Raw genomic sequence first — 12587 nt, forward strand, 5'->3', positions numbered from 1 at the left:
TGTTAGCTCCCCCCCCCCCCCCCCCCCCCGCCATATATAAGCCCCAAGACGTGGCAAGGAGACTGTGCAACTGGTAGAGAAATCCCGGAACATCTTAGCAAACAGTAGGGCTCTATGAATCTCTAGGGCAGGGCTGCCACCCGAAATCTTAATGCTCCCGGTTTGGCCTTGAGAGAACTGTTAAAACCCCCAAAGTCATTTTAATGCAAAATGGTTTATACCCTGGGGACTGTGCCTTCACAGGCAAATTATATCCACGCATCCTACTTTCCTGGTCAGCTTGTCACTTCTCTGCTTCTGCACGGATGCAAAATAAGGAGATGTTTTTCCAGGGCTAGTTTCTTTTCCTACAGAGCAGCTCCCTGTAGCCCAAGACCGAGCAGTGGTGGATTTTCCACCCCAGAGCCCTCGCCACGCTCCGTGCCTGCCGCTGACTCTGTGTATGAAACACGCAGCCCTCGACACCGGACAGACTGCCCTGGGCCCCGAAGATCGGCCCCCCTTCTCCGCGATCCTGTCACTCAGATGTGGGCACCGGCCACCTCAGAGGACAGGCGACAGGACTCCGCCCGTGGTAGCCATGTCGGGGCAGCAAACTCGTGGGACTGGCCCAGAGCAGAGGTGATAGCGTGGCCGAATCACGCTCGGGCAGACAGGACTGCTCCTGGCCTATCCTGACAAAGGGGGGCCACACTGGCTCCCCAGCGGCTACCTGGAGAAAATCGCTACCGTGGGGGCAGGGGGGCCCGAGCCGTGGACTAAGCTCGGACGCATGGGGCTCGGGCCAGGACCGGAGGAGCCCGCAAGGCCGCTAGCCTTTGGGTAAGCAAGTCAGGGACGTAACGTCTCCGCCGATACAGAAAGCGCGGAAGGCAGGGAAGGACGCCCCAGACGTGGTCCCACCTGTCAGACACCTCACCCGGGCTACGCGGTGGGCATGGACCCCTGCGGCCCGTGCCCGCCACATCTCACCCTCCTAACGCGGCTGACCCACCGCGGCTGCGGGCTCCCGGGAGGGCTCCTCCGGGGTGGGGGCCGGCCAGGCGCAGAGGCAAAGGAGAAGGACGGAAGGAGCAAGGCCAGGAAGGAAGCCGGGGGCCGAGACGGAGGCTCGCCCGTCCTGCTGTGGGGGCTGTGTGCGTCCTGAGTCTCGGGCTGGGCTGCCAGCTCGGGGGGGGGGGCGTGGGGGGTGGGGAGGGGTGGGGCAGGGGAACGTCCCGCATCGCCCCCCGATGGACCGCACCCATCGCGACCATGGCGAGCCCACGGTGAGACGGTCTCGTAGAATGGGTCAGGGGCTTCCCATGGTATCGTTCTCGGTTAAGAAATTTAAAGATGAATCAAAAATGGTTCACTATAGCAGAACCAGGATGTTAGTCCAGGACCTAACGCCTTTGGTAATATGGTCCTTTCTTCCTCCGCTACCTGCTTCTCTCATTCACGAGGAAGAGAGAGTGCGTTTTTGAGGCTTCCTCTGTCCCCCGCTCCGTGGGCATTCCTTCCACGCCCGCTGCCCCCTCCGCGGCCACCTCGCACTCAGCTCCCCACTCTGGGCCCTTCGCCTGGATCCAGGCCAGACTGCTGCCTGTGCGCCTTCCGCTCCGCCCCGGGGCCCGCGGGGCACTGGCCGGCTTGCACACGGGCCAGTTACCCCCACTGGTGCCCAGGGGTGGGCACCAGCGTGGGTAACTTCGGTCTAGCAGCAGGGGGTGTAACTTCGGGCCAGCACGCGGGGGTGTGACCAGCAGGCGGGCTTCTCCGGGGGCCTGGCCTGGCCTGGCCTGGCGGGAGCCCCCCCCCCCCGCCACCCCGCGCTGGGCTCACTCCTGCTGCCGGCTCGGCCCCCCTCCCGAGCCACCCTCACTTCGGAAAGCGCTCCCCACCTTTGCAGCAACTCGGGCCCCCGGGACGTGCTCAGTCAACGCCAGCCTTCGCGACTCGGCGAACCGTGATCCGTCAAGGACCAGGGCAACCGCCTCCCTGTCCCCGACCAGCTGCCTCGGCACCCCGGGCAAGAGGGACACCCTCCTCTAACACACGCCGCTGAACGCTCATTCCGTGCCGCCCGTGGGGCATTCGTCACAGCTGCGGCCGGCACTCCTCAGTTTGTGCGCCCCTCCGTCTCTCCCCTGTGCTCGGAGGTCTGGCGGGAGCGCTGGGACGAGCGGAGGGCCCAGCGCCCGGCAGGGTCGCAGCTGAGGGGACGTGTCCCTCGCACCTCCCCCCGGCCAGTGCTCAGCAGCGCTGGCCTTTCTGGCACCGTGGGCCGTGACAGCCGGTGCTCTGAGAGCTCTTGACCACCCTGGTTCCGGTGTCTCACGTCCCCGTGCCACCGCTTCCGACCACGGCGTCGGGGGGCCCTCGTCTGTCCAGAGGCCACCGGTTGCCCTCCTCAGAGCTCAGGCTGCCCCCTCGACTGCCCGGGTCACCGTGCTGACAGGGGACGCGCAGCATCTGGTCGGAGACTCGCGTCCGAAAGCACGAAGATCACCTAACCTTCCCCCAAGTCCCTCCCTTCAGGGTCTCAGGCAGACCATCTCTTCCGGGGACCCCCGTGTGCCTGCCGCCCACCCGTGCAGGCCCAGCGGATGCACACGACCGCTCCTCATGCGAGCGGCCCTTCGCCCTCCACACGTTCTCAGCGTTCACTCTGCTCTGTCCCTCCGCCTCCGCAGCCCTGACCCCTTCTGTGTCGCTTCCTGGGTTTCTTTCTACCCCCGAGAAGCTGGCTAGGTCACAAGGTCCGCAGATGCTACGGAAAAGGCAGAAGCGAGCCAGGCTCCCGAAGAGGCCTGGACCGGGGCCGAGGGCCTACCTGGCCCGAGGCCACGCGAAGAAGGGGGACCCGACCGAGATGACACAGCAGTGAGCGCAAAGCTCCGGAAGACACCGCCTCCCGCTGTGCACAGACTCACGGATGTTGTTCTGCGGGTCCTAATACAACCTTCTAGTCTGCAACCGAACAGCCAAACTCCGTACCTGAGGCTCACGTAAGCAAAACAACCGTGGGGACTGATGGAAAGAAAAACTGATCTCTGTGCAGGCTCTCGAATTTATTCAGCGGCCACTGTGCGTGTGAGTGGAGGGCCGCCCCTGGAGCAGACGCAGCTCAGCTGAGCTGTGGGACACAGAGAGCGCATGCGGGGCTTCTCTGGACTTGTGCCCGGTGGCCCGGGACTACAGCCCAACTGGGCCCTAGAATGATCCACACCTCCCATGGCATCTGACCAAGAAGGCAGATGTCCTGGTGCCCAGGGGTGGGCACCAGCGTGGGTAACTTCGGTCTAGCGGCAGCCCTGCTCTAGGGAGAGCGACTTTTACAGTAAAATCTCTGGACACAGATCTACGCAGACGAACCATCTAGAAGTCTCAACTGGAAAAGCTTCCGGTCAAGCGTCACTGCAAACGTGAGCGCGTTCTTACCGTCCTTCCAAAGCTCTGCCACGAATCTGTCCGAGGACTGGTGCAGGAGGGTGGCCACGTTGTCGTTCAGGGGGTCCATGTTCTTCATCAGCCACTCGTCGGCCTTGTAGTCCACCTGGCCCATTGGGGCGAGATGCAGAAACACACACAAAAACGGGACACTTTCAGCCTTCCCCCAGAACGTCTGCAGGACCACCGGACGAGTGGGCGGCCTCGGGGGCCACGCATTGCTCACAGGCACGACACGAGGGCTCACGCACGCACGCGTCTCCGCACGGGACACAGCAGGATTTCCAAGTCTGGGGAGCGGCCGCTCGTCCCTTACCTTGCCCGCGTAATGTATAATGCAGAAGTCAGCTTTGTCTTTCAGCTGCCGGGGCTTCTGGAACTTGGAGTGAGAGCCTTGCTCCTGAACTAGTTTCTCCACAAAGGTTTTGTCCGTGGCCTTCGGGAACCAGCACTCTTCGTCCAAAAGGGCCAGCACGCCGGGGGGGTTCGCCTGGGAATGAGAGGCAGCGAGAGTGGACAAGCCGCGCCCCCGGGAGCGGTGGACCGTCTACAACGACTAAGAGTTTTAGGAAGATCCGCGGAAACCGAAGCGCCAGGGCAGCAGGTAACGGACCAGACCCAGGGCGCAGGCGGGGGTGTGGAGCTGCTGACCAAGGGGGGAGTCGCTCACTCTGGAAAACGGACGAACCTGTAAACTGTAAGTGAACTCACTGCACGCGGACGGCCCCCAAAAGCAGCCACTGAGAGACCCCAGCAAGGAGCCGGGAGGTGGGGACATGGAGCGGGACGCTTCCATTCAGGGACTGGCCGGGGAAATGGTCCTAAGACCTCCACCAGAACAAACTCTGGTTGCTGGGGGCGGGGGGTGCACGAGAGGAAGGGGAATTTTTAAAAAAGAAAACCAGAACAAAAGCACCCCTCAGCTAGATGGAAGGCTTCCAACACCTTACATCCTAACCGATCTCGGTTCCTGTTTAAGGGACAACGAAATAAAATGTGTCGCTTCACGCTTGGCCCAACAGCGGAACCAGAATCCGGGACAGAATATAAAAGGTGGGGTAGTGATTTATCAATTCTTGTATGGATTTATTTCGGCCAACGCTTGCGAGCAAGGCTGTTTCATTTCACTTGGCTAGGTCCCCGCAGAAAGACCCAGAAAGCACGAGAGAAAGTGGATTTGGACTCTGAGAGCAGGCTGCCACCACTGAACGGGTCCCGTGAGCGTGGACCGTAGGACACGCGAGTTACGGCTCGGTACAGAAAGAGAGCGTTGAGCCCCTGCATGGACTTCCCTTGTGGAGGTGAGTGGAGGACGCACGAAAGCGACATGAACAGTTAAATCGTGAAGGCCTAGGTCACTGCGTCTGGGTCATCCCTCACGGTCACCCCACAAGTACGGCGAGGCGGTGAGACAAGACTCAGGGCAGTGACTCCAGGGCGCACCTACGAAATCTGCGGTTCTTTAACTCATGCAGCCTTTACGTCCACTGGGGAGGAGCCGTCTCTACACAAATACTGCTTAGAGCACCCAGAGTCAGCGTGACCATCGGTCAGGGGAAGGCGGCGGCCGCACAGATCGCCAGCAGGCAGAAGCTGGGGGGGTCCTGCGATGAGCCCCAGGTGGCTAACTGCTCCACGGCTCCTCCACCTACAAGAACCCAAAGGGCTCAGAGCAGCTCAAAGAGCGATGATCAAAGGCGGGTAGGATCAGGCGGTCTTAAGGAAGCCAAGGTTGGAGAGGCAGGTAACTCAACATGCCCCATTCACCGGACTCTGAAGATCCGTATTCACGTTAATGAGGGCACATCTATCTTTCTAGCATGATCCTTACATTTTAATCCCTTTCAATGAAAATATTCGTAAGTTCTGAAACAGGATCCCGAATGTAATTTAATCTTTTCTAAACGGCTCAGGGACAGCATGATTATGAATGTCCCCAGTTAGGTCTTTTTATTTTTGCTACTTCATCCTTCAGTGTCAAGCTCTGTGTTATTGCTTCTCCTTTCACTGGGGATTTCTACAGAGCTGGAAGTCTGGGAGACGGTTTCCATCTGAGGCTGGGGGCAGCATGGGGGCGGGGGGGGGGGTTCTGTAAGCGGCTTGCTGAGCTTCCCTTCCTGACTGCCAAGGAGTATAGCCAAGTTGTTAATATTTGTTTGAGATCACAAGTGAATGAGTTCTACGTGGTCCTGTGTATTTCTTTCTTTTTCTTTTTAAAGATTTTATTTGAGAGAGAGAAAGAGAGGGAGAGGGAGAAGCAGACTCCCCACTGAGTGTGGAGCCCCACTCGGGACTTGATCCCAGGACCCTGGGATCATGGCCTGAGCTGAAGGCAGACGCTTCATGGACTGAGCCACCCAGGCGCCCCGGTCCTGTGTATTTCTGCGTTAAGACTAAACTAAAAGGGAAAGAATGCCTAATGCTTAGTAAGAGTGCTGTAAAAACTGCATCTGCCCAGGGCGCCTGGGTGGCTCAGTCGGTGAAGCGTCTGCCTTCCACTCAGGTCATGATCCCAGGGTCCTGGGATCGAGCCCTGCGTCGGGCTCCCTGCTCAGCGGGGAGACGGCTTCTCCCTCTGCTCCTCCCCCTGCTCGTGCTCTCTCTCACCCTCTCAAATGAACAGATTAAAACTAAAACAACAAAAAACATGTGCCCCCCAAACCCCTGAAACTTCAAATTAGGAAAAAAAAAAAAAAGCAGACAAAATAAGAACAGCTTTATGCTCACAAGGATAAGCTTTAGTTATGTGAAAAATGAGTCTGGATGCCATGTCCCGCTCCCAGCCGGGTGCGCCGGCCCGTGTGGCCCTGGTGGGGGGGTTGGGGGGGTACAGGGGACTGGGCAGGGAGGGGTCAGGGAGGGCGCTGCGGACGCGGACGGTGGTCAGAAAAAGCTTTCTTTTAAAATAGGTATTTTATCAGAGTATCAGCTTCCTACAACATTTATGTTAGAAAATGGTCTTAAGACTAATAGGCTGGGGCGGGGCGGGGGGGGCCTGGCTCTGTCAGTGGAGGAAGCGACTCAATCTCACGGTTGTGAGTTCGAGCCCCACGCTGGGCGGAGAGCCTACTTTAAGAAAAAGACTCATTGAGGGACGCCTGGGTGGCTCAGTTGGTTAAGCGACTGCCTTCAGCTTAGGTCATGATCCTGGAGTCTCGGAATCGAGTCCCGCATCGGGCTCCCTGCTCGGCGGGGAGTCTGCTTCTCCCTCTGACCCTCCCCCCTCTCATGTGCTCTCTCTCTCTCATTCTCTCTGTCTCAAATAAATAAATAAAATCTTTAAAAAAAAAAAAAAGAAAGAAAAAGACTCATTGAGGGATGCCTGGGTGGCTCAGTTGGTTAAGCGACTGCCTTCGGCTCAGGTCATGATCCTGGAGTCCCGGGATCGAGTCCCGCATCGGGCTCCCTGCTCCGCGGGGAGCCTGCTTCTCCCTCTGCCTCTGTCTCTCTCTCTGTCTCTCATGAATAAATAAATAAAATCTTTAAAAAAAAAAAAAAAAGAAAGAAAGAAAACGGTCTTAAGACTAATAGGCTGGGGCCCGGGGGCGCCTGGCTCTGTCAGTGGAGGAAGCGACTCAATCTCACGATTGTGAGTTCGAGCCCCACGCTGGGCGGGGAGCCTACTTTAAGAAAAAGACCCATTGAGGGATGCCTGGGTGGCTCAGTCGGTTAAGCGACTGCCTTCGGCTCAGGTCATGATCCTGGAGTCCCGGGATCGAGTCCCGCATCGGGCTCCCTGCTCGGCAGGGAGTCTGCTTCTCCCTCTGACCCTCCCCCCTCTCATGTGCGCGCTCTCTCTCACTCATTCTCTCTCTCTCAAAGAAATAAAATCTTAAAAAAACAAGAAGACGACTCATTGGGGGGAAAAGCGCCAGAAAGGCCCGGGAGCCCCGCCCGCGCAGGACCGCGGCCTTACGGGTCTCTCGATGAGGTCGATGCAGGGCTGCAGGTCGAGGCCGAAGTCGATGAAGCTCCACTCGATGCCCTCGCGCTGGTATTCCTCCTGCTCCAGGATGAACATGGTGTGGTTGAAAAGCTGCTGCAGCTTCTCGTTGGTGTAGTTGATGCACAGCTGCTCGAACGAGTTCAGCTGCGGGCGGCCGGGGTTCCAAACATGGGGGGGGAGGGAGAACAGGACCCGTCAGTCACCTTCTGGCAATCAACACAACCCACTGAACGTTCCCAGCTAGGGGCCAGACGGCAGCGACTCCGCGTGACCGGGTGGCGGAGCCCGGGGGCCTCCGCCAGGCCCCGCGTCCACCCCCCGCGGCCCAGGCCACATGACTTCAGCGACACATTCCGAGGAGGAGAAGAGAAAACCCTCGACTCGGTGCGCGACACGCGTGATCTACACATACGGCAACTCCTAAAGTTCCTACTGCTGAATGGATCACGGACAGAAGCAAAGAAGAAGCGAGGAAGGAAGAGGGAAAAGGAAGGAAAACAGACGGGGGAGACCAGGTCAGGCCCCACACAAGGCCTCGTACGTGCGCGGCTTCCCTTAGCAGTGTCCAGGCTGGGTGGTGACAGAGGGGGACCAGGCTCATGGCGGTGAGCACGGAGCAGCGTATGTGTGTCCCAAGTCAGCCTTGTGTGCTCGTTACACTTCAGCAGGAACAGCGTTAGTGTGTTGCCCTCGGCCTGAGCAGCTTCCCCGTGTTGGACACTGCCATTTCCTCCTCGGCGAACTCTGCCCACTTCTCTACTAGGCTGCTGATGGGCTGGAGGGCTGGAAACGTGGAGGGGTGGAGGGGTGGAGGCGTGGAGGGCTAGAGAGATGGAAGGGTGGAGGTGTGGAAGGCTGGAGGGGTGGAAGGGTGGAAGGATGGAACGGTAGAATGGTGGAGGGGTGGAGAGATGGAAGCATGGAGGGGTGGAAGGGTAGAGGGGTGGAGGGGCTGAAGGATGGAAGGGTGGAGCGCTGGAGGGGTCTAACTTTCACAAGCCATCACCTTACATATTAGAAGTTCTCCACCTTTGTTCCTGCCTCCATGCTATTCACGAGTAGCATGCGCCCATAAATAACCTTTCATTAGAAAACGGGATCTTCAATTAGGGAATGCGTAATCCATCTCCGAGGAACAGATTTACAGTCTGAAAAAGCCATTCCAATCCTCTCCCCGTCAGGGGTGTTCTAATATTTCAGAAGGAGGTCATGCTCGGAGGGCAGGGGCCATGCTTGCCTTGCTCAGCACCGGATTTCCAGCGAACGGCATCAAGATTTGCAGACGGAGGCCTGCCTGGTGGCGCTTACTCACGTTAGGTAAATGCATCTTGTTCTGCCTTAGGATTGGGAAATCTTACTGCTCTATTTAGCCTGGGCAGCTCTGTGTCATGGCATTTTGTAAAAAATGAGATTTCTACTTCTCTTCCATACTGAAGCTACCAACTGTATTTTTATACCATCCACTCTTACAACGGTAATGCAGAGCACACAATGACAGACGGACAAAGAACTGTGTTGAGAGGTCTCACGTCACCTGCTCGTGACTGTGGTCGGACGGTCACCTGCTTCTCGTGGACCCTTCCAGAGAGGTCTGTGCGCTCGGACGTGTGTGTGTTACCTTGACTTCTTCTTTAAACTTAACGATGTGTCTTGACGTCTTTCCATAGGAGAAAATCAAGCCACCTCCTTCTGTATGACGGGTGCACGGGACCACAGTATGGAGATGCTGTTATTCAGTGAGCCCGCTTCCTAATGGTGGACACTGAGGCTTCTTCCTAAATTCTTTCCCCAGGACAACAATGTTGTGAAATAATCCTGCATTTTTCACTATAATTTTATATTTTTCTGTCTGTATATTCACAGGTCAAAACTACAGTTCTTCAAGTCCTATAGCTTTATCATGTTTGTCTTTTGAACATCCTTTCTAGGATTAGGATAGAATTTTACTATTATTTTTCAGTAGTTCGGTTAGTTCAGTTTTCAAGTTAGTTTTAGAAGGTTCTCGTTCTCCCCCACCCCTTAAAATTCCCATCATCGAGTTTTGAACACGTATGTTCGATTTAGAGATAACGTGGGGAAGATTCACGCCTTTATGATGCAGGGTTTTCCCATCTGAGAACAGGGGATGTTTTCCCATGTGTTCTTTTGTTTCTCACGTAGCACCAGGAGGTTGCCTTCAACTGAATCGTGCCTGTTTCTTCTTAAATTGATTCTTCCGAATCTCATGTTTTTGTTGCAGTTGGAACTGGGGCTCTTTTCTTCCATTGTATCTCCTTTTTGTAGACAAATTTTTTTTTTTTTTAACGTGACGTGTAGCCAGCCACCTTCCATGATTTCTCAAGTTTTTTTTACAAATCAGTACATATGAACGCGATCTCTCATAGCAACAGCTCACTGGATAAGGCTGCTTGGACCGCTGACAGTTCAGGTCTCCTCGGGAGACCGAGCATCTTAAAGGAGTTCATTTTATAGCAAGACAGTTCATCACCCAGTCGTGGCCAAGGGGGGAACACTGATCCCGAGTGTGTAACTTAGTATTTATGCTTGACCATTCGGTCGGTCCATCAAAGAGACGCGTTTTTAGGAGACCAAAAATACATCGTCTTTCTTGCAAAACCATAGCAGACGTGTGTCTACACACTCGTGTCTGTGAGGGATGGATGCAGAGTGTGTGGACAAGTCCAGTCAGAGTAACAGTAAGACGTACGGAGATCATCATGCGGTGCTGTGGCCGGATCTTCGGGACACAGAGCACGATCTGTGCGCAGTTCCCCGTCTGTGCTATTCCTCTCTCCCTTCCGGCAGCCGTGTCTTAGCCATGCTGGCTTTCTAGCAGTTTCTAACACTTGACAATTCTCTCCCGTACAAGACCACTGGGCTTGCTCTCATTATGCTGGGGGCTTCTCCTCCTCCAAGGAGGCTCACCTGTCAGCGCTGCAGAGACCCCTCCTGGGACCCTGCTTCTAAAGCTACCACCCCCCAGTTCTTCCTCACAGCACCCCTGCCGGACTCTGCTAGAAGGCGGGGACTGCACATGGTACACAGGGAACCGGCATTAATGCTGATTCAAAGAGTAATAAATAGGAGGGCGGGGGGGGGGGGGGGGGGGAAGAGGGAGAGAGACAGAGAGACGGAGAGACGTACCTCAAATATTTCAAATCCAGCAATGTCCAGGATTCCGATGAAAGATGCTCCCTGACGCTTGGTCCTGTCCAGAGCTTTGTTGATCCGGTGAACGAGCCAGCGAAAGAGCCGCTCGTACGTAGCTTTTGCCAACGCCTCTACTGCAAAATCTGCCTGTAATTAGACGAAATCAACCTTTTATTCTGCAGACGATCTCAACAGAGCATCACCGGGTGTCACCTGGAGTTTAATATGCTCCCAAAACCCGAAAGAGCATTTGCTACTGAACCCTGTCTCCCTTTCGTATAGCACCGGAAGGTGTTAGCACAATTAAATGTAAACTGGAGGTAACTGGTTTCGGGGAAAGGTGAAGATGCCCAGGAAAAATAAAGCCCTCACGACGCCCCTGGGACTCGGCATATCGGCCCCGACTCCTACAATCTTGGTGCCGGGCCACCCACACGGGGACCAGCGAGCAGCGCGCCCCACCGCGGGTGGACTTCTGAGGCAGACGACCTATTTCCCTGGGGGAACCCGAAGGTGACATTTCACATTTACTTTTTAAACAGTTACCTTTAAAGTTTTTCTGAAAAAGAGAAAACGGAACAACATACAGTACCAAGAACCACCTGTTACAGGGAGCCCTTATTAACGTTTGTTACACGCGGATGGGAAGGTCTCAGGACGACGGCCTGTCATTCAAACAAACGTGTGCTGACGACGCTGAACTTACCTGCTCTTTGGTCTGGGCTTTCTGCACGTAGTCTCGGCCGACCTTGATCCGGGGGGTGAGGATGGCCCGAGTAAACTCCATCACGTTCATGCCCAGGAGATGGCAGAGTTTCTGTGCAACTAGAGTGTGAAAAGCCTCCTAAGCACCAGACTCCCACCTGTGATCTAGTCACGACATACTCAGTAAGAAGCCTTATCAAGAAACGAACTGAGAAAGTCTTCAAGAAGGACAAGGCTCGGGTCTTCCGTCCTCTCAAGTGAATGCCGCTCGCTCTTAGGTAACACAAGACGGGCAGCAGGTCCTTATTCTGGGCAGTTTACCGGGAACCCACAGGGGATGCCCAGGAGGAGGCCTGAGTCCGTGTTTAACGTTTCGAAGCTGGGAGATTTCATATCAAAATCTAGATTTCCTTGAAAAATATTGACAATATTTGGCAACACGGGGCCTGTACTCCCGGCAAGGGAACAATTGTCCAGAATCCTAACCTACAGCCCCCGTTCAGGGGGAGCCTCGTGGGCTCTGCGGCGTGTGGCCCCCGGTGCTGGGGCAGGGTCTCCCCCGCCACCCTGGCTCGTCCCTCCCTCAGGGGCTCACCGGGCGGCCACCCCACTCCACACGGCTCCGAGGGAAGCCTCACGAGCTCGCTTCCATGCACACTGCACCCCGCGCTCGGAGAACACGCGACAAGCCACACACCACCACGAGCAAGACCTGCACTGGTCCGTGTACCTGTATTTTCCGGCATGGACGCCTGATCCGTGTTTCGCTCCTTTTTGAAAGAAATATTTCCGAACTGGAGCACTGAAGACACTACTTTAAGCATTGCTTTATGTGGATGTAAAAAGGAAAAAAAAGAAAAAACAGAATTATTGCCTCAAAACGGAGCAGAGACATAGCCTCACTTATTCCGTGCTAAAAAATCAGCTACACGGAACTCTGTCGGTAAATTCCCGGCTCCCGGGAACTTGTACGATCAGGGGTGCTTCTCATGATTTGCCCGGTCGTCTTCTGGCTCACGTGACCCCCCCACCCCCCGTGCAAGTCTTATCTAAGGAGCAGCCGACTCGCAGGGAAAGCCCACATACACAGAATCTCCTCGTGAGAGAAGCCCATGATGTGCATCGCCTCCATGGTCTCCTGGAAGTTATCTTTGTCTTGCTGCCCTGGGATGGGGATGTAGCCGTTGGAGAGGAATCTGTAGTTATTAAACCCTTCGAGGAGCAAATCCGCTGGAAGGAAAGAGAACGGGATGCGGTGTAACGTCCCCCCACGGACAAAGCGTGCCCACCGGCGCCCGGGGCTGATCGCAGGGGAGCGGTGGCTCGCGTCCTCCCCACCACCACACGCTTCCTG

The 12587-nt window shown here is 56.0% G+C and overlaps 1 protein-coding gene across 1 annotated transcript in view; it reads right to left on the bottom strand.

The window, feature by feature from the left end:
* Positions 1-12587, bottom strand: part of MYH10 (myosin heavy chain 10) — a 124725-nt gene that overhangs the window by 46888 nt on the left and 65250 nt on the right. The window contains exons 10-16 of the mRNA XM_034989584.1: positions 12320-12463; positions 11964-12059; positions 11235-11353; positions 10523-10675; positions 7349-7522; positions 3749-3922; positions 3424-3538 (exon numbers count right to left, since the gene is read on the bottom strand). Coding sequence (XP_034845475.1) covers positions 3424-3538; positions 3749-3922; positions 7349-7522; positions 10523-10675; positions 11235-11353; positions 11964-12059; positions 12320-12463 — 975 coding nt within the window. The remainder of the gene's footprint in view (positions 1-3423; positions 3539-3748; positions 3923-7348; positions 7523-10522; positions 10676-11234; positions 11354-11963; positions 12060-12319; positions 12464-12587) is intronic.

This window comes from Mirounga leonina, unplaced genomic scaffold (assembly GCF_011800145.1).
Source record: "Mirounga leonina isolate KUSES-001 unplaced genomic scaffold, KU_Mleo_1.0 Mir_488, whole genome shotgun sequence".
In the NCBI taxonomy this organism is placed as follows: Eukaryota; Metazoa; Chordata; class Mammalia; order Carnivora; family Phocidae; genus Mirounga; species Mirounga leonina.